General features: G+C 48.7%; 1 protein-coding gene across 1 annotated transcript; it reads right to left on the reverse strand.

The window, feature by feature from the left end:
- Window positions 1–40: 40 nt before the first annotated feature.
- SLC25A44 (solute carrier family 25 member 44) lies at window positions 41–19,610 on the reverse strand. Its single transcript, XM_037499651.2, has 4 exons — window positions 19,420–19,610; window positions 14,109–14,753; window positions 5,594–5,721; window positions 41–2,605 (listed from the first exon to the last, which is right to left on the reverse strand). The coding sequence occupies exons 2-4, from the start codon at window positions 14,731–14,733 to the stop codon at window positions 2,414–2,416; spliced, it is 945 nt and encodes a 314-aa protein (XP_037355548.1). The 5' UTR covers window positions 14,734–14,753; window positions 19,420–19,610; the 3' UTR covers window positions 41–2,413.
- Window positions 19,611–21,368: the final 1,758 nt, after the last annotated feature.

Raw genomic sequence — 21,368 nt, forward strand, 5'->3', positions numbered from 1 at the left:
GGCCGGCGGCTCTGCAGCGCGCACCTGCCGCTCCCACCCGGCGAAAAGAGCGCAGGCCAAAGCTTAGGGCTCAATAAAAATTTTTAATTACATTTCAAAGACTTCTTACAGTGCAGTAGTGAATGTTTGCTGTTAATTTTCACAAGAGTCCACTTTATCAAATGTTTACTACAGCTGCATTTTCATTCCCCTGTCCCTCTACAATTCCAGGTTTCCCTGGCTGCCCGGCTTCCCAGAAGTTTCTTCCTGTTGTGGCTTGGAGCCAATACATCGCAAATTCCCAGCTGTCCAATCTGAGGTCCTGGGAAGAAGGAAGCCCACTGCCCCAACCCTGCCAAGACACTTTAATCAAACCCAAGCCGACTCCCTAAACTATTAGATAGGAAGGAAGGGTCAGGAGTCCCTTTCATTATTTACACATCGTCCTTTAAAACTGTGTATAGGGGGTAGGGGAGAGGCTATTTAATACTGTACAAGAAAATAAAACAGAAGGAAAGGAGTCTGGAAGGGAAGAAAACCCTAACACATGAGAGGTGGGGACTAGCTCCTGGTCTGACACTTCACCCTCTTCGCCACTATGAGGAAGGACTAGACACGCTTCTAGGAAGGGAAAGTATGGAGCTGAAGAAATCGTTCTCCAAAGTCTCATTAGATAAGCTTAACAAGGAAGGAGGGACCCCTGGCTTCCATTATATCGTGATTCTTAGGGTTAAGGGATGACTGAGGGGCAGGGAAGATTCAGAATGGTCCAAGGGTCCAAACTTTGGATGATCATTTGTGAATAGAAATTGGAGGGCTCTTAAAATGCAAGGGACAAATAGAATTTAAAAATCAAGATAAATTAAAGGGAAAATACTCCTCAAAGATAAGGGACCAAGACAGGCAGCGGGGTGGTGAAGGTAGAGTAACATGTGTTTCAGCTTCTGATCTGGCAGGTGACAGAATTGGGGTCGCCTTAAGAAACATCAAGGCATCAGGTAGCTAGCACCTTTCAAATTGGCACCATGGCCTTTCCCAGGGGTGGGACCAATAAAGTTTGAAGGCTCATCTAGGCCAAATGTCTCAAGTAGAAATGCAGAGTTTGACATGCCCCTTCTCATTCCATTTACTGCACCTCTCTCCTGTGACCCACACTTGGAGGAGGAGGTGGGGAGTAGCAGGGAGGATGAGAATGGGAAGAAGGAGCTCTTATCATCTCAATCCTGAGAGCTTTGACAGATAATCTCGGCAGTATCAGGCTGGTAAATGCAGTGGTCTTGGTCTTGGGTGACTTCCCAATCTGCTCTTTATTCTTCCAGCATCCCTCCAGAGGGTACTGTGACTGGGATGGCTCTTCACAGTGGGGAGAAGAAAAACACAGACAGTTCCACATTTCAGGGATTCCCATTGTGAAACAACATGTTTCCAGGAGTCCAAGTGATTGTGTATGTCAAGTGGCTGGGCCGAGAACCTCCACGCCCTCGCCTACTAGGCTGTGGCCTGGGGAGTTGCACATATTCTCTTGGCATTTTCCAATCCAACTACCCTTGACCTGACTTTTCAGGGCTGTGCTCCATGTCCAGTGTGCTGCCAGCCTGTGCCTACCACTCTTATCACCTGGGCCAGGGGAAACTAACAGCTTATATTGTCCTGGGGTTGCCGGGGCTAAAGGGAAAATGGAAGGGACGGGGAAGAGGGATTGAGGGAAGAGCTATATTACAGTTTTCCACATGTACGGGGGACAGGTGGGCTCTGACTGCAGGACTGGCGTTTTAGCAGGAGTAAGACAAGTAGCCTAATTCACATGTGTTAAAAAAATCCACAAAATAAAGTACCCACATTTCTCCCCAACCTAGTAACTCTCCAAAGGAAGACTAGTGTTCCAGAGAACCAGAAGTTTATGCTTCTCTTATTCCCTATGCAAAAGTGTCTGGCACCTTGCCTCCAGTGGCAGGGACAAGCATAGTAGTCTGATGGGCATTTCAGTCCCAAAATAAAAATGAGCAAGCCTAAGAGACGAAGCAGGGTGGGCTGCTTGGAAAGTAGGCTGGGAGCCCCAGAGGAAAAACTAGCAGTAGTCAGCAAGCTCTATATACAGCTCTTTTCAGGATCTGAGGGATACAGGTGGGGGCAGAAGCCAGAAGTGTGAAGAGGGCAGGTGGAGTGGGACTGGGGTGAGGGTGGGTTTCCTTAGGGCAGGACTAAGTGAGGGAGCCCAGTTTGGCAAGAGAATTAAAAATAATGAAGGCAGGGAATCCAGGTATGGAACCTCTTCCATAAGAGCAGTTCAAAGTCTCTGTCCCGGTCCCAGACAGGCCACCTGCCCCGGACAGGGCTAGGTCAGTGGTGGGGGCACTTGGAGAGGATTCTCTCCTCCCCACTCCACCCCTGACCCAGGTAGTGTTGGGAAGCAGCAGGCTTCTCCCTATCATTGTTACCAGTGCCTTGAGTCCACCAGCTCAGGTCGAAGGCTGAGTTTCTTGAGGCTCTCGTAGCCCACCACAATGACAATGGTGGAGGGCGTCGCTGAGATGATTCTGGCTGACAGGCCCTTCATGAGGCCCCAAGGACCCTCTTCTGCCATCAGCTGTCTGAAAGTCAGGATGATGGAGTTCTTGCCTTCAACCTGGAAAAGTCAGCACAGTGGAGGGCTGCGGCCCGCACTTAGAGCCCCTCTGCGCGATCTCCCTCTGCCTTAGGTTGGCGTCGGAAGGAACAGCCAGAGGGACAGTATACCACAGTGACTGCAGATGGACTCTGGTGCACACTGCCCAGGCTTAAATTCTGGTCCACAGTCTATTTAATTCTTTGCATTCAGTTTCCTCAAATATAAAACAGTGATAATTGACCAATGCCATCTGAGCAGTAAAAAAGAATATTCTTGAATAAGAAAAGAGTGTCCAGTAGACAGTAAGCATTGAATAAATGTTAGCTATAGAGGCCTTCCTGGTGGCTCAGGGGTTAAAGTCAGCGCTATCATCAGCCACTGTTGCCCAAGTTTGATCCTGGGCCAGGGAGGTGACCCACATGGTGCAGTAGACCTCTCCTGTCTCGTCCACTGCTCCCCTCAGCAGTATATTTAATAGATCTGTCTGTTCTGCTCCCTACTCTGTCTCTGGTGAATCCTCTCAACCTTCAGCCCCTGTACCTCTAATCTATCTAACCTATATGTCATTTCTTATATGCATTTAAAAAAATAAACCTTAAGGGCCTCCCCGGTGGCGCAGCGGTTGAACGCTGGGTTGCGAAGCTGCCCTCAGCCTCTGCAGCGCCGGTTCGATCCCCGGCTGCTCCCCGGCCACCGGAAGAGGGTCCCACATGGCGTGCAGACCTCTCCTGCCTCCCGCTGCTCCCCTCAGCAGTGTACTTCGGTCCTTCTGCCTGCTCTGTTCCCCGCTCTGGCTCTGGTGAATTCTCTCACCCTCCCGCGCTTCTGACTGTACCCAGTGTTTGTACAAATAAATAAATAAATAAATCCTTAATAAATAAATAAATAAATAAACCTTAAATAAATAAATAAATGTCAGCTATTGTTATTGTCAGCAGGTAAGCATATAGCATGAGTCTTGGGACTGGGTAATTCTCTGGTCTTGGGAAGGCTGGATTAAACCATCTCTAAGGTCTTCTACAGCTCCCCCAAATTGTGATTTTTTTTTTTTTAAAAGATTTATTTTTTTTTTTTATTTATGCATCCAAGGTCTGGGGTATAAGCCAGAGGTGTATTGGCCAAGATGGGTGGTTAGAGGATTTACCAGAGACAGAGTGGGGAGCAGAACAGGCAGACTGAATAAAATACACTGCTGAGGGGAGCAGTAGGCGAGTCAGGAGAGGTCTGCTGTGCCATGTGGGTCAGCTCCCTGGCTGGGGATCAAACATGCTGCAGTGGCTGTGGATAGCTTCATTATGATGAGACTTAACCCCTTGCAATACCAGAGAGGCCCTCAAATAGTGATTTTGATTCTAATTATCTCAACCCCTCTGAAACTCCAGTTAGAGCCTCCCCTCTGACCCTGTTGTCTCCCATGCACCCTGTGGCCTCTCTTCCTTATCATACTGGAAGCTTTGCTAGGTAAGAGCTCACCGCTCTTCTCTCTCAACAGTCCTGCCACACTCCCTGCCACCAAAGTACACCTTTAGAGATGTTCCCTCCGACCCTCAGCCAATGCAGGCGATGCACTCCCTGATCATACCTCTCCTATCCGCTGTGGCCTTCACAGCGGTGCTCCACGCCTCCCTGTGCCCTTCAGCACACTCCTTCACAATGCTCTCATCCCATCACCTCTGCTCCCCAACCCTCCCACTCATCCACAGCCCCACCCAGGCTCTCCAAGCACGCCTCCAGTCCTCACGTGCACTCTGTCTCCTCTAGCTTCGGAGGGCCTCAAAACAGTGGCCTGTCTTTCCCCTTGGATCTCCTGCTGGAACACCCAGACAAGGCTCAGGAGACAATAGGGACAGAACCTGTGAGTTTTATTATTTGCAAACCAATCAGGTGTCAATTTATTCATTTTTAAATGGAGGTGGGGGGAGGGAATAAGGCAGATCTTTCCTAGAGATAAAAATAACGATTTATGAGCCACCCCATCCTATCATCTGGTACCAGGGAATCTGACCTCACCTCCAACTCGTTAAAGTTATTTTCCTTGGGCTTCCCTGGTGGCCTAGGGGTTAAGTTTCCAGCGCTATCACTGCTTCTGCCTTAGTTTGATCCCTGGCCAGGGAGCTAACCCACACATGGCACAGCAGACCTCTCCTGTCACCAGCTGCTTCCCTCTGCAGTGTATTTCAGTAAATCAACCTGTTCTGCTCCCCACTCTGTCTGGTGAATCCCCTCACCCCTGCCCCTCTAGCCTATACCCCAGTTCTTCTATGCAAAAATAAATAAATAAAATCTTTAAAAAAAGTTATTTTCCTTCCCTGCCCTCATCACAACCCAATGACCCCACTGGCCTGGACATCTTGTTGCTAACCTTTCCTCTTAAGCTGCCTAAATCAAATGTCAAAGACCCCCTCCTCCCCCACGGATAGTACAATCTACCACTTATATATTATACATCATCATTCAGATCCCACCTCCTGGGTCTAGGTGCTGTGTAACTGTCCTTGAGTTGACTGAAGACAGGGACTTTAATTTCTGGACAGTAGCACCCAAGTTAGTATTTTTGCTGAGTCCACACAGCACAATTTAAGGACAGTCACTCTCATTGTCTGAGAGATCCCACAGCCTAGTGGAGAAACCAGACAGACTTGGGAAATTAAATGAAATAGATGTTTCTAGTAATCACAAACCTACAGGTAAGGAAAGGGTGACTGGCAGGCTCTGCTAATAGGATTAAGATTGGAAGGAACTAGCAAGAATTCTTAGAGACACAGGTAAGTAAAGAAGTAGAGGTCTGCAATGTAGCAGAGAGGATGAGAAATATCCTAGGTGCTCCCAAGTGCCCCGCTGGTTTCTGTAAACAGCAACAGTAACTGCAAGAAGGAGCTTGGATGACCAGGACAAAGTTAACTGGACTAGAGGGCCACAAAAAGGATGGGAACATGGGGGAGGGGCCAAAGATCACACTTCTGATGGTTAATCTGAGAGGAAAGTGGGGAAGGAAACTGCTCTTACCTGCACTCGGGTTCGGATCACATCCATGGGATTGGTGAGGATGGAAGCAGTGGCTGCGGCCAAGGGCCCGGAGATGGCTTGAAAGACAATGTGAGGACACTCCTTAGGACAGAGGTGGGAGAGCTGTTCTGGAATCAAAGGAAAGACATTGTCTCAAGACATGAGGTATCACCCTGGCTGGCCTCACGCTGTTTCTACCAGTTGTCCTTCCCCCTGATAACAAATCCTCCTTCCTTAACCACCTTAGGCCCCACAGCCCCTGTTTTCTCTTTCATCTGCTTCCATCTATACCAACAAAAATTACAAATCTAAGCTCCCATCCAGAAATCATCTCCAACATTATCACCTACTTTTTTTTTAAAGATTTATTTATTTATGCATATAAGAACTGGGGTACAGGCCAGCGGTGTGGAGGGTGAGAGGATTCACCAGAGACAGAACAGAACAGGCAGACTGACTGAAATACACTGCTGAGGGGAGCAGCAGGTGAGGCAGGAGAGGTCTGCTGTGCTATGTGGGTAGCTCCCTGGCCGGCGGGGAGTCGAACTTATGCTGCAGAGGCTGTGGACAGCTTCACAGAGCTGTGCTTAACCCCTTGCACCACCATATCACCCATTTTGAACAGGACAAGATTGCTCTGGAGAAGGGGATTTCAAAATCACTTAGCTTGCTGACAGCTTTCATCTGACAGAAATCCTGATGTAAAAATCTTATTATGCCTGTGTTCTGCTCCTCTCAACTCACAAACTAGAGAACATACACTTAATTCTTTCCTTACATGTGCACTTATTTTTTTTTTTTTTTTTTAAAGATTTATTTATTTATTTGTTTTATACAAACACTGGATACAGTCAGAAGCGCGGGAGGGTGAGAGAATTCACCAGAGCCAGAGCGGGGAGCAGAGCAGGCAGAAGGACCGAAGTACACTGCTGAGGGGAGCAGCGGGCCGCAGGAGAGGTCTGCGCGCCATGTGGGACCCTCCTCCGGCGGCCGGGGAGCAGCCGGGGATCGAACCGGCGCTGCAGAGGCCGCGGGCAGCTTCGCAACCCAGCGCTCAACCGCTGCGCCACCGGGGAGGCCCACATGTGCACTTATTATCACAATGTGTCTAAGGACATATTAAGAACTGGGCCACTCCAGCAGGTGAGGTGCTTCCGTGCATCCCTTTTCCTACCTACTGACTTCTGAACCATGTGAATATTAAAAAAAAAAAAAATTACAGGGCTTCCCTGGTGGTCTAGGGGTTACGTCTCAGTGCTATTACCTTGATGGCCTAAGTTCAATCCCGGCCAGGGAGGTAACCCACATGGCAAAGCAGGCCCTTTCTGTCTCGCCTGCTGCCCCTTCAGCAGTGTACTTCAGTAGAACTGCCTGTTCTGCTCCCCACTATCTCTGTCTTTCACCCCCCGCACCTCTGGCATACACCCCAGCTCTTGCATGCATAAATAAATCTTTGAAAAAAAAAAACAAAAAACAAAATGTGTGACTATGTCAGGAGGTGATATATGGTAACTAGATATAAAAAATAAAGCAGGAAAGGAAGATAGGAGAACAGCAAGGGTGGAGGTGACTACGTAAAAGAGTTGTGGGGCTTCCATGGTGTGCAAGGGGTTAAGTCTCAGCACTATGAAGCTATCACCCACCACTACAGCACGAGTTCAATCCCCGGCCAGGGAGATGACCACAGCAGACCTTTCCTGTCTTGCCCGCCGCTCCCCTCAACAGTGTATTTCAGTAGATCTGTCTGTTCTGCTCCCCACTCTGTCTCTGGTGAATCCTCTCCCCGCCCTCCCCACACCTTTGGTCTATACCCCAGTTCTTGTATGCATAAATAAATAAATCTTTAAAAAAAAAAGAGTTGTGAAAGTCCTCTTCAAGAAAATAAAATCTGGGGGCCTCCCTGGTGGCACAAGGGGTGAAGCACTGCACTATCAAGCAATCCAAAGCCTCTACAGCACAAGTCCAATCCCCAGCCGGCCAGGGAGCAACCCACATGGCGCAGCAGACCTCTTCTGTCTTGCCCACTGCTCCCCTCAGCAGTGTGTTTCACTCAGTCTGCCTGTTCTGCTCCCCACTCTATCTCTGGTGAATCCTCTCACCCCTCACATCTCTGGCCTGTACCCCAGCTCTTGTATGCATAAATAAATAAATCTTTAAAAAAAAAAAAAAAAGAAGATAAAATCTGAGGGAGGTGTGTGCAAGCCACATGGATCTGTGGAGAGAGCTTTTCAAGCAAAGGTAAAAATCCTATCAAAGGCCCTGAGGCAGGAGCATGCCTGGAGTCTTCAAGGTCAGTATACAGGGCAGAGCCAATGAAGGGAGGCGCAGCAGGTAGGGTCCAAGATGTAAGTCGCTGAGGGCCTTGAAGCCACAGTGAGTGAGACTGGATGTAAAACAGGTTATCATCGCAGAGTCCTTCAGTTTTCGCTTTACAATTCAGCCACCATATCTTTTTTTTTTTTTTTAAAGATTTATTTATTTATTTATACAAGCACTGGGTACAGTTAGAAGCGCGGGAGGGTGAGAGAATTCACCAGAGCCAGAGCGGGGAGCAGAGCAGGCAGAAGGACCAAACTACACACTGAGGGGAGCAGCGGGCGGCAGGAGAGGTCTGCGCGCCATGTGGGACCCTCCTCCGGTGGCCGGGGAGCAGCCGGGGATTGAACCACCGCCGCAGAGGCTGCGGGCAGCTTCGCAACCCAGCGCTCTACCGCTGCACCACCGGGGAGACCCTCAGCCACCATATCTTTAAGAATTTTGTTTTCAGACTTCTCATTTTGGCAGTTTGTGGCCAGGAAACTAAAGAGTAGGGGACAAGTAGAAGGTGGGCGCTGGCAGGGCAGAGTGCAGGTCTCCAGTTTCCCTGAGCCTGGCCAGAGCACCTCTCCCTCGGCTTCCATCGCCCTCTTCCCCAGGGTCCGCACACAAACAGAAACAAAGTGAATTGGGAGTCTTGTTTCTTCTCAGAAAGCATTTTGCAATCACTAGCAGGTAACATCCAGACTGGCACTGCCAGCCTCATGTGCCTGTCTGCACTTGCCCCTAGACCTGCCATCGGCAGCAGGACTCAGACTCCAATTCCTGGGGCTTAGGGGAAGAACGAAAAAATAAAGGCAAGAGGGTGGGGAACAAAGCCCCTTGTCTTTCCTTCTCCTCTGTTCATTCAGCAAATGCTTATTAAGGCAGAAGATAAACCCAGGCTGACCTGGTATTAAGTTCTTCCTGGTTAAATGACTTTGGACAAGTAATATAAATGAATATTTACTTAATGCTTACCAGATGCCAGGTAAACACTAGCCATAAAAACTGAGAAATGGACAGGAAAATACCTTCATGGAACTTAAATCTAAAATGAAAGAGCTGGAAGTCATAGATATAATAATTTCAAATTATGACAAGTGCTATGAAGGAAACAAGGGACTAAAAAAAGAAAATAGAAAGAGCCCTCTTTCCAAAAGGGTAGTCTTTGCAAAGGTAATGTGTAAGCTAAGGCCAGAAGCTGGAGAAGTACCCAGCCACACAAAAGGATATTCCAGTCAGAAAGAACATTATTTGCAAAGGTCTCGCAGGAGAAGCACTTGGTATGTGTCTGGAACTGAGAGAGAGGCAGTGAGGAAGACCAGGCAGTGAAGGAGAGCGCAGCATGAGATGGGCTGGAGAAGTAGACAGGAACACCTACAGTGACCGTGGGAAGCATTAGATTTTACTCTAAGTGTCTAGATGGCAACAATAGTAGATCTTTTTTTTTAAAAAAAGATTTATTTATCCATGCATACAAGAACCAGGGTATAGGCCAGATGTGCCGGAGGGTAAGAGGATTCACCAGAGACAGAGTGGAGAACAAAACAGGCAGACTGAGCAAAATACACTGCTGAGGGTAGCAGTGGGCGAGTCAGATCAGCAGAGGTCGGCTGCACCATGGGGGTCACCTCCCTGGCCGGTTTATTTATTTATTTATTTATTTATTTATTTATTTATTTATTTAAAAGATTTATTTATTTATGCATACAAGAGCTGGGGTACAGGACAGAGAAGTGGGGGGTGAGAGGATTCACCAGAGACAGAGTGGGGAACAGAACAGGCAGATTGACTGAAATACACTGCTGAGGGGAGCAGCGGGCGAGTCAGGAGAGGTCTGCTGTGCCATGTGGGTAGCTCCCTGCCCGGGGATCGAACTCATGCTGCAGTGGCTGCAGATAGCTTCATAGGTTGCATCTTAGCCCCTTGCACCACCAGGGAGGCCCGGAGAGTGCTGAGACTTTAACCCCTGTGCCACGAGAAGGTCCCAGCAGCATTAGCAGATTTTAAGCAAAAAGGGTAATAAGAGGGTCTCCCTGGTGGCGCAGGGGGTTGAATAATGTACTGTGAAGCAGTCCGCAGCCTCTGCAGCACAAGTTTGATCCCCGGCCAGACAGGGAGCTACCCACATGGTGCAGCAGACCTCTCCTGACTTGCCCGCTGCTCCCCTCAGCAGTTTATTTCGGTCAGTCTGCCTGTTCTGTTCCCCACTCTGTCTCTGGTGAATCCTCTCACCATCCACACCTCTGGCCTGTACCCCAGGCTCTTGTATGCATAGATGAATGGATCTTTGAAAGGAAATAAATAAAATAAAATGGAAAATACAATCATTTATTCTAAAAAAAAAAAAAAGGGTAACAAGAGCCAATCTACTCGTTCAAATAAGAAATACCGGGCCTCCCCTGTGGCGCAGCAGTTGAGCGCTGGGCTTCCAAGCTGCCCGCAGCCTCTGCAGTGCTGGTTTGATCCCCGGTCACCGGCAAGGGTCCCACATGGTGCGACAGACCTCTCCTGCCGCGCCCACTGCTCCCCTCAGCAGTGTATTTCATCAGTCTGCCTGTTCCGTTCCCCGCTCTGGCTCTCGTGAATTCTCTCACCCTTCCGCGCTTCTGACTGTACCCAGTGCTTGTATAAATAAATAAATCTTAAAAAAAAAAAACCAAAAACAAATAACAAATACCCACTGAGCACTTGCTAATCACCAAACCTTGAGTCACAAGTTGGGAGGAACAATAGTGAACATAACCAGACAAGGCCCCTGTGCTCACAGAAGCTGCAGCCTAGTAGGAGACAGTTGTGTGGTTTCATGAGAACATATAAAAAGGGAACAAAACTAAACTGGTACATCAGGGAAAGTATCCTATGAGGACACACACATCATAGGGTTGTTGTGAGAACGAAATAATGAGGGAGATGCAAGGTCTGGGCACAGAGACTGGCTCATCATGGGCATTCAATAAATGTTAGGCTCCTCCCCTCGACCCTTCCAAGAACTCTCCAGTCAATAACATTTCAATAAAGCTGGGGAAAAATGCATTTTTTTGAAGATTTATTTATGTATGCATACAAGAGCTGGGGTACAGGCCAGAGGTGCTCAGGAGTGAGAGGATTCACCAGAGACAGGGTGGGCAGCAGAACAAGCACACTGACTGAAATACACTGCTGAGGGGAGCAGCGGGTGAGACAGGAGAGGTCTGCTGCGCCACGTGGCTAGCTCCCTGGCCAGCCGGGGATCGAACTCATGCTGTAGTAGCTGCAGATAGCTTCATAGTGCTGCATCTTAACCCCTTGTGCCACCAAGAGTCCCCTGCATTTTTTTTTTTAAAGAACCTTCCCACTAGTAGAAGAGATATGGCACAAACAAGTGACATCAAGGCAAATGTTCTACCTGCCTTATGAAAGACGTAAGCTTCGTCACTGGGTGGAAAGGAGGGAAAGATCTCCAGTTAAAGGCTCTACGGAGAGCCTGGGAGAAGCAGCAACAGGAGCACTTTAAGGTAAGTCATGATTTCACCAGGGCTCAATGAACCCAGAAGGCACCGGGACAGAGGGATGCCAGGAACATAGCTGAGGGGCAGAGGTGACGCCTGGCTGGGGGACCGTGGCAATGGCACAGGTGATTCACAGTGAAGCAGCAGGTTTCACTGTGAAGGGAGCATGACATCAGGCCAAAGCATGTGGACTTTACTCAGCTAGCAGGGGCAGCCACTCAATATCACAACTAGGGTTAGAAAGTGATTCCGTTAGGGGCCTCCCTGGTGGCGCAAGGGGTTAAGACGCAGCACTATGAAGCTATCCGCAGAGTTTGATCCTGGCCAGAGAGCTAACCCACATGGCGCAGCAGACGTCTCCTGTCTCGCCTGCTGCTCCCGTCAGCAGTGTATTTCAGTAGATTTGCCTGCTCTGCTCCCCACTCTGTCTCTGGTGAATTCTCTCACCAACCCCCCAACACCTCTAGCCTACACCCCAGCTCTTGTATGCAAAAATAAAAAAAATAAATCTTAAAAGAAACCCAAGAGGGCCTCCCTGGTGGCGCAAGGCATTAAGACGCAACCTATGAAAGTATCCGCAGCCACTGCAGCACCAATTTCGATCCCCGGCCAGGGGGCAACCCAAATGGTGCAGCAGACCTCTGACCTCTCCTGACTCGCCCGCTGCTCCCCTCAGCAGTGTATTTCTTTTTTTTTTTTTTTAAGATTTATTTATTTATACAAGAATCGAGGTACAGGCCAGATGCGCGGGAGGGTGAGAGGATTCACCAGAGACAGAGCAGGGAACAGAACAGGCAGACTGATGAAATATGCTGCTGAGGGGAGGAGCAGGCATGACAGGAGAGGTCTGCTAAGCCATGTGGGACCATCGCCGGCCAGCCAGGATTGAACCTTCACTGCAGAGGCCGCAGACAGCTTCACAGGACGGTGCTCAACCACCTGCGCCACCAGGGGAGGCCTTCAGCAGTGTATTTCAATCAATCTGCCTGTTCTGTTCCCCACTCTGTCTCTGGTGAACCCTCCCACCTCCAGCACCTCTGGCCTGTATCCCAGTGCTTGTATATATAAATAAATAAATCTTTTAAAAAAATTTAAAAAAAAAATAAGAAAAGAAAATGATTTTGTTATAGCTGTGTGCAGGAGTAGCAGGAAGAGACATAGAGGGGACAGCTTGAGGCTGATGCATTCCAGAAGGAGGTAACAGAGGCACGGTCTCTAGGAAGCAATGGTAATGGAAAGTCACTCTGGGGGTCAAGATGTGGGACAAGGAAGAGAGGGTGGCCAAGCACAATTTCCAAGACTTCAGTCTCAGTGATTTGGAGAATGACATAGGCACTGGCATGAGAAGGAACACTGGTCTGGGGTAAAGAATGGTTAATTGAATAAAATCTCTAATGTAAACACATGCACTAGCAGTCAGACTGTCTGTCCAGAGCTCTGAGCAGGCTCTAGTCTGTAACAGAAATAGATTTTGGATATATCAGAATCATACAACTACAATTTAAATGAAATCAAATGAGGAGAAAAGGGCTAAAACAGAGAAAATGCTTACATTTCCTAGGAAAGTTTTTTTTTTTTTAACATTGGATGTTTATGTTGGGAAACAACATAATGAGGCCGGTGAGGGGAGGGGGAGAAAAATAGGAAAGCAGGAGAAGTAATGATTATAGGTTAGGAAGTCGTTACAAAACTTGGTCAGGAAAGTTCCAGATGGGATGGGACAAAATGCACACTGTGAAGGGCCAGGAGCAGGGGTGATGCAGGTGCAGACTGCTCAAGGCTGTGGATGTCACAGGGCAGCCAATACACAGCTCCTGCCCTTGGTGATGTATATGCCCTTTCAGAAGGAAATCTGCAGTACACTTGTTGTAGCTCTCAAAACCTTTTGACTCAAGGTTTTTAAGTATTTTTAAGAAATACTTAAAAAGTAAAATGTCTTATAACAAAATGCATTATAGGAGTGTAGAGGTCCAAGTTTATATCACCTCTTGAATTTAACAATGCTGAGGAAAGGCACCCAACTCAAAAGCTCCATCAAGTTTATCTTCAAATCCCAAAAGTCCTATGAATTGTCTCTTTCCCCATCTTCCAGTTCTCTGCCAGTATTCCACAAACCCTCACGGCACCAAGTACAACCTCTATTTCTATAGCCATCTACTTTTTTTTTTTTTTTAAATAAACTAACCACAAGTGCCTCTATCTATTTTATTTTATTTTATTTTATTTTATTTTATTTTTTAAAGATTTATTTTATTTATTTATACAAGCACTGGGTACAGTCAGAAGCACGGGAGGGTGAGAGAATTCACCAGAGTCAGAGCAGGGAGCAGAACAGGCAGAAGGACCGAAGTATAGTGCTGAGGGCAGCAGCGGGCGGCAGGAGAGGTCTGTGCGCCATGTGGGACCCTCCTCCGGTGGCCGGGGAGCAGCCGGGAATTGAACCGGTGCTGCAGAGGCTGTGGGCAGCTTCACAACCCAGCGCTCAACCACTGCGCCACCGGGGAGGCACTCTATAGCCATCTACTTTGTGTGACTTCCCCCTTCACTTTATTATGAGCTCCTCGATGGCAAGAACCAGGTATCAATCATCTTTGAATTTGGAAACAAACTTTGGCTGAATGGTTGACCCATGCTCCCATTCAATGTGCCATCCAACACAGAGAGAATAGTATCTCAACCCCACTCATAAACCCACCCTCCACCCTACTCCCCTGGCCCCTGTTTACCTGCGTAGAAGTGATAGAAGGGCCACCAGACAGCACTGTTTGGGATGTACGTAAGCAGGGAAGCCACGTAACCTCTATAGAAGCCTCGAAGCCCATCAGCCTGCAGGATCTGCCTGATGATATCCTTGGTTTGGCCAAAGGCAATTACCCCACGTCCCTCTGTGTTCCCACGCACTTGGAAACGACCCATTTTGTCACCCTTTCGCTGCATCATCAGGTGCTGGGAGACCACATCGATGGGCACTGTGATGCTCTGAGCCACGAGAGAGGCCGAGCCACCAGCCACCAGCGATTTGACTGTGTTGCTCTGGCTATAGTCAGCTACAAACTTCCGGGTGAGCTCATAGGTGGTGACGTAGCATTGGCCAGAGATGAGGGTGAAGGTGTTGACCAGGAACCCCCGGTAGAGGCCGGTTACCCCGTCTGCTCGCAGAATCTTGATGAAGGCATCAAAGGTCCCATGGTAGAGGCTCTTGCCCTTCTGAACCTGCAACCGAGTGCGGATGAGGGTGAATGGGTAGACGCTGACGCGGATCATCATTGTCATCGCCACGCCAAACACATAGAACTTCTTCTTGTCCAGGTGCTCCCACTCGATGATCTGGATGTTGCGTTTGTCCTCCATCGTGCCTGCAGACCTGGGGGCTTGAGCAGAGTAGAGGGATGTAAGGAAGGAGGTCAGAACTTGGAACCTTCTTCTCCTGACCAGGCTCTGAAACGCCATTCTCAGGCTTCCTCTTGGTGGTACTCACCTCCCCAAAGCTTAGACTTCACTCAGCCTGGTTCTGCCAACTATGCCTGAATCTCTCTTCACACATCACAACACAGCCCCTTCTTCTTACACTCAGGCCCCTGCTTAGAAATCCTTCCTCACCTGAGTGATTCCTTGGCTCCATTCCCACCTCAACTCCTGACCCCCAGCTTATAGGTTCATGTCTTCTGCTGCCTCTGCCGGGCCCTGGTGGCAGGGCCCATTCTTCTTCCCTGGTTCACTGAGCAGAGCTCAGGAGGCTCCAGACAAACTGAGCAGTTGGCAGGATATGGGGCTTTTAACTGGGCTAATGGAATGTCACTAAGTTATGTTTAAACCATCCCTACAGGTTGAAGGGAAGCACTCCATTTTTATTTTCCTGAATAGAAGAGAAGGCACCACCTTTGGTCTTTCCTCCTCATCTGTCACCATCTATCATGGCTTTACTTTACTTTATCTCTGGTCCCCTGACCCACACTCACTACATGTATATTCTCCAGCCTGCACAGAAGAAAATGTAGGGAAGAAGGTAAGTGGGGCTTTCATACCCCAGGGCACCTCCCACTACCACCTCCTCTTCTGCCAATGAAAAGAGTTAGAAAATTAAGAATAAGTCAAAGGTCAGAGTCCTCTTTGGTTATTAGATAACTCACTCCAGAGAAAGCAAAGAACGCCCCGGGAGCTGAGTAGTGCCCCTGAAGAGCCTTGAGAACTATCAGAGAACTTACTTAGCCCCTTTCAATCCCCAAAATATAAATCATAACTCCAGGGCTAGATAATGAAGGGAGATTCAAGTGATAGAGAAGACTGCCTTTAAGAAACACCCATAGACATAGTAGCCCTCTGGGAAATGGATATAAAATACAAAGATAAAGAGATAAAGAAACCAAGGCAAATTAATGTATATGTTTGTTTGGGTTTTTTCAAAGATTTTATTTATTTTTGCACAGAAGAACTGGGGTATAGGCCAGAGGTACAGGAGGTGAGAGCATTCACCAGAGACAGAGTGGGGAAACAGGACAGGCAGATCTAGGGCCTCCCTGGTTCAATCCCCGGCCGGCCAGGGAGGTAACAGACTTCTCCTGTCTCACCTGCTGCTCCCCTCAGCAGTGTATTTCAGTCAGTCTGCCTGTTCTGTTCCCTACTCTCTCTAGTGAATCCTCTCACCTCCCATACCTCTGGCCTGTACCAGAGTTCTTGTATGAATGAATAAATAAATCTTTTTTTTAAAAGATTTATTTATTTATACAAGTACTGGGGTACAGTCAGAAGCACAGGAGGGTGAGAGAATTCACCAGAGCCAGAGTGGGGAGCAGAACAGGCAGACAGACAAAGTACACCGCTGAGGGGAGCAGAGGGCGCGGCAGGAGAGGTCTGTGCACCATATGGGACCCTAGCCAGCAGCCGGGGATCAAACCAGTGCTGCAGCGGCTGCAGGCAGCTTCGCAGCCAGCGCTCAACCGCTGCACCACCGGGGAGGCCCCAATAAATCTTTTAAAAAACAAATGAACAGGAGGATCTACTGAAACACACTGCTGAGGGGAGCAGCGGGTAAGACAGGAGAGGTCTGCTGTGCCATGTGGGTTATCTCCCTGGCTGGGATTGAACTCAGTCCATAGAGGTGATACTGCTGAGACTTAACCTCTAGGCCACCAAGGAGGCCCAAATTAATGTATAATGTCATCTAATGTCTAGTGTATCTACTGCCTAAAATTTCAAACAACACTAATAAGCCTACCAATGTGATAATTGCAAAATCAGGAGCTTCCAACTGAAGAACTGCCAAGTAAGAAGACATCATAAATACTATATAGTAACAATATAATGTTTCTTATGTAAGATAATGGACATTTTCAGTCAGAAGGGAAGGTGGGAATTTAAATTCTAGGAAGAGAACACCCAGTCAGGGGCTGAAAAAACTCCCTAAGGGCTGGGAAAGGAGGTAGCCATGTCCAGAGACAATGCCAGAAGCCTGACATCTTCTACAAAAGGAGTCCCCATGCCAATGCTTTGGCATATCTCCTATCAAGCATCTAATCAACTGCCTTCCCCAACCAAAGGTCCCAAGTAGCTTTAATAGTTTCTGGTCTACCACCAAAGTCAGTGGGGATGCAAGGCGCTCTTTTCAGAATTCCCCAAGCTGGACTGTGTCACTTTCATCAAAGTATGAGCTACCTGCAGTACAAACTGAGTACATGTAGGCAGAGGGAAGACTCAGATGATGTACATGTCATCAAGCCTTCCTTGTCTGAATGAAGGAGGAAAACAGACAGTGGAAGGGAGACAACAATGGCTTGGAGGTGACGAGAGAAGTGTGTTGGCCAAAATGGAGACTAGAATGAGATTCTAGGTACCAGTGTTCTAGGAACACTGAGGTGCCACTTGCTACAGGGCACAAGTCACCTTTCCTCCCCAGTCTCAATTTGGAGGCCCTTTAAGTGAAGGTTTCACCATCATCCCCGCCCCAGAGCATTTGTCACCCAGACTTCCAAGGTCATGTCTACACTACTACTGAGACAAAGAGACACTGTGATTCATTGAATACCTATTACCCATGACCCATGTCATCCCTACACTTAGTCTGTGTACTGTTACATTTCTGCTTAGTTGGTAAATGGAGAGTTAAGAGGGAAAAGGCCCAAGGTCATGCAGTTGGTCAAAGGTGGAGACAGGCTATCTGCTCTACTCTGCCATGCCTTCTACTCCATGTTCCAAAGCCAGGTCACTCCCACCTGTGGGAGGCAGGATTAATGCCCTCATGACTGCTGGTCACCCAAAGGTTAAACATAAGCTCCTAGCTATGCAGATGCCCAGGGATTTCTCTCAGCTTTGATCCAGAGAGACCAAGAGCTGCCTCTGCTTTCCCAGTGTGCTGTGGAGTAACCAGGCTGAGTGCCTGGACAGACACATTGTCATTTCAGCACAAATTCTCCTTGCATACCAGCATGCAAAGTTCCTTCAGCTAAAGTTACCTTCTCCCAGCTTAACCAGTCCAACTTCTCTATGGTTCTTCCCCAAACCTTATTTGTGGGCATGGCTCCAATTCTAAATTTTCTCCAATTCTAAATTTTCTCCCATCTTCTTATACTGCTCAGGCACAAAGGTTGAAATGCTTCCTATGGAGATCCGCCAGATGACCCAGGGTGTCCCAAAGTCATCAAGTGAGACATTGGGGTGGAGCTCCCACTACCCTCGATGTGGAAAGGAACAAACTGGCCCAGGCAGATACACCTCCTCTCCACTTCCACTTGCCCTGTTCCAGAAAAATCACATCAGACTCTTTAGTAGGTTCGGAGATAAGATTAATGTTTAGGAGAAGGTAGTGTCACTGAGAAAGCAGGATCATACAATGGAAAGAATACTTGTAGTCAGGATGTCCACGTTTGAGATCTACTCCCTTTACTTACTAGTAGGATTGGATCCAAGTCACTTAATTGAAATTCAGTTTCCTCATCTTTGAAATAGAGTTAATAAAGCCTGCCATTGCTATTTAACAGTGAGGTACAAATCATATGAACTACTACGTGAACAGCATTTTGTTGAGAGAAAAGCATTTCTATCACCGTAGAGAGCTCTGGTGGATAGCACTGCTTGAAATCCTTGCGGTTCAGAGTGGTGCACAGGCATCAGCATGGGGCATCCCCGGGGAAGCCTTAAGAATACAGAACTATAGGATGCACTCCAGACCCGCTGAATCACAGCCAACATTTTACCAAGATCTCCAGGTGATTAGTATATGTGCCAGGGTTTGGAAAACACTACTTTAAAGACTGTGAGCATTATAACAATGATAAAAGCTATGCTGGGCCCATTATGACTAGACTAGGAATCCCCAGTGGATCCTGACTTGTCACCAGAACTCAGCCCAGTGATAATCACTAGATTTACTCAGATCTTCTCTTTCAACCACCCCATCATCAAAGTAGATCAATTTCTACAGCTTCTGACAAGATTAGGGTTTGGTGCTCACTTTTCAGCTGGAAAGAAACTCTTTGTTTCCACCCTCTGTTCCTCCTACTGCTTCTACTACGCATGTGCAAGGAGATATCTCCCATATGAACAGTGAATATATTTACATGCGCACCCACGAAATGAAATATGCCCTTCCTTAGGCAAGTATCCCTGGCGATGCCCGCCCCCCCCGCCCCTCCCCAGCTCCTCCCTGGAAATAATCCCTTCCCTCCCGTAGGATGAGATTTCCACTCATCTTTCCTTTGGTCTTCTACAGGTACCCACGTGATCCCGTATCACAGACACCACATGACAATCCTCTCCACCTGCTCCACGTGACACCCCCTTTTTGTAGCTTCAGTCGGGGCCCCTAGCACAGCAGCCTCTGGGTCCTCGGCCACGCCGCTCGCCACGCTTCTTTCATTGTCAGCCAACCTCCTGCTCCTCCGACGGGAGGAGACGCCCCGCAGGAGTCATCCTTCAGCCCCAAAACTGCGTGGCAGGCCCCCACGGCACCGCAGCCGGGCTGCGGACAGCCGCTGCCTCTCTGACAGGTCCAGGTCCTCAGAGACCACAGTCCTCGCGCACCGCAAGGCGGTGTTTTCTCACCTTCTCAAATCAGGGCGGTTCCGCCGCGTCTGGGGCGAACTCCAAGTTCGGATCTCTAGGCTGCAGCCCCCACGCTAGCCTCTGTTCCCGGCGACTCCGGGCCTCGGGTCGCATCTTCCTCCATCTCGACCCGGCTCCGGGCACTGCCGGAACCGGAAAGAGACGCTGTCATTCCTGCCTCTGCGGGGGCGGGGACGAGCCGGGGACAGTTTCACCAATAGCCTTCGCGGTCTCCCCCGCCCCTCCCCGCCCGGCGGCAGGAGCGGGCGGCCCGGAGGACATCTTAAATTCGGGCAGAAGCCACGCCTACCCTGGCTTAGCGGTGCCCTCGGCTCTACTGCGCGTGCGTGCCCTTGCTCGCCGGGGGTTGGCCGTGACCCCGCGTTCTCGAAGATTCTCTTCCAAGTGGGTCACCTTGTGTTTCGGTCTGTTGGAATCCTTCAACCCAAATCTAATTTGTGTTTTTTTGGTAACCTTTCTCATCCGTTGATGAGAAAGCTAAAACAGGAGGCCAATATGCAGCAGGAAAGACTAAGGTTAGACCATCAATTTTGAAGTTTAGGAACTCAAAAAACTGCAGGAGTAGGGGACATTAGTGGAGGTCGACCAAATGACAATTAGGGTCTCTTCCAGCTCTGTAACTATTTGCCTGTACATAATGTGAAAGAAGAGGAGGAGAGATTTAAAGGAAGGCGTGGGAGGCCTGAGGTGGTGAGTCAGTTCATTTCAAAAGAGTATTTCACAATTCAACACGAAAAGACAAACAGGTCACCTGAATAAATGCGACCACAGCTTGTCCTTGTACTGGCTGGAGCACAGGGGAAAGTTCAACTCTGGACTTGTACAACTTGTTAGGGGGAAAAGGATGTCCTAAAGCTAATTCCATACAGGCTTTGTGGACTCCACCCCCACCCCAGGCCAAAGCCAAAGACACTGGGAACTCCAAATCCCATCACCACCAGAGGGAAGGTGGCCTGGACCTGAGGGTGGGGTTAAGCAGCCAGGTTGGTATAAAGCCAGACACGTGGGCTATGGAGGGGTCCCCCATTTTGGCTCTCCGCCAGCTCGCAGGGTCCGGCCAGCTCCGAGAGTGACTTTGGGTTTCCAGGTCGTCGGATCGGGTAGGACGCGTTAAAGACTTTATTTCCCTATTTTCTCCCTGAGTTGTACATTTTCCTTATTTCCTTTTCTCTTGTAAATAAACCTTTTATTAACCTTTTGTGTGTGTCTGTAGTAGAGTATTCATAAGTCCCTTTTAAGCGCACGGGTGAGGACCCACAGCCAGGAACCCGTTCAATATCGGGGCTGCTCTATAACAAACTGACCCAGAGGAATCTATAATGCTTAAAGCAAGGAGAGCTTGCTGTGCATTCCTTGTTCCAGGTACAGATTTTGAGGTGCACACAGGAAAGTCTGTCTGGATGTACTAACTGTAGACCAGTGCCCAAGGAACACACTCCTGATTCAGTGCCTTTTCCACAGGCAGATGATGCCTGGTTGGGGGGGGGGGCAGAGATTAGGGGACTCACAGAGAGGAAATCTGGAAGGGTGCTCTTAACAGTAAAAGCCAGGGGGCCTCCCTGGTGGCACAAGGGATTAAGCATCAGCACTATGAAGCTATCCACAGTCACTGCAGCACGAGTTCAATCCCTGGCTGGCCAGGGAGCAACCCACATGGCGCAGCAGACCTCTCCTGACTCGCCCGCTGCACCCCTCAGCTGTGTACTTTGGTCAGTCTGCCTGTTCTGTTCCCCACTCTGTCTCTGGTGAATCCTCTAATCCCCTGCCCCCTGCATCTCTGGCCTGTACCCCAGCTCTTGTATGCATAAATAAATCTTTTTTAAAAAAGAAAAAGCCACAGCAAAAGCGTGAAAATAGGATGGCCCATGTGTGAAGGTTACACAGAGGTCAGGGTCTAGTTCAGCAGTTGGGGGTTTATGGGTAACCTT

Source organism: Talpa occidentalis, unplaced genomic scaffold, assembly GCF_014898055.3.
Source record: "Talpa occidentalis isolate TD23 unplaced genomic scaffold, MPIMG_talOcc4v2.1 talOcc4.9, whole genome shotgun sequence".
In the NCBI taxonomy this organism is placed as follows: Eukaryota; Metazoa; Chordata; class Mammalia; order Eulipotyphla; family Talpidae; genus Talpa; species Talpa occidentalis.

Bases quoted from the DNA above. Each gene is read 5' to 3' on its own strand.
- SLC25A44 (XM_037499651.2), bottom strand. From the start codon at position 14,733: ATGGAGGACAAACGCAACATCCAGATCATCGAGTGGGAGCACCTGGAC. The intron at 5,722-14,108 runs GTAAACAGGGGC...CTTTGATTCCAG, and splicing joins CTTCTATCACTTCTACGCAG to AACAGCTCTCCCACCTCTGT. The intron at 2,606-5,593 runs GTAAGAGCAGTT...TGACTTTTCCAG, and splicing joins TGATCCGAACCCGAGTGCAG to GTTGAAGGCAAGAACTCCAT.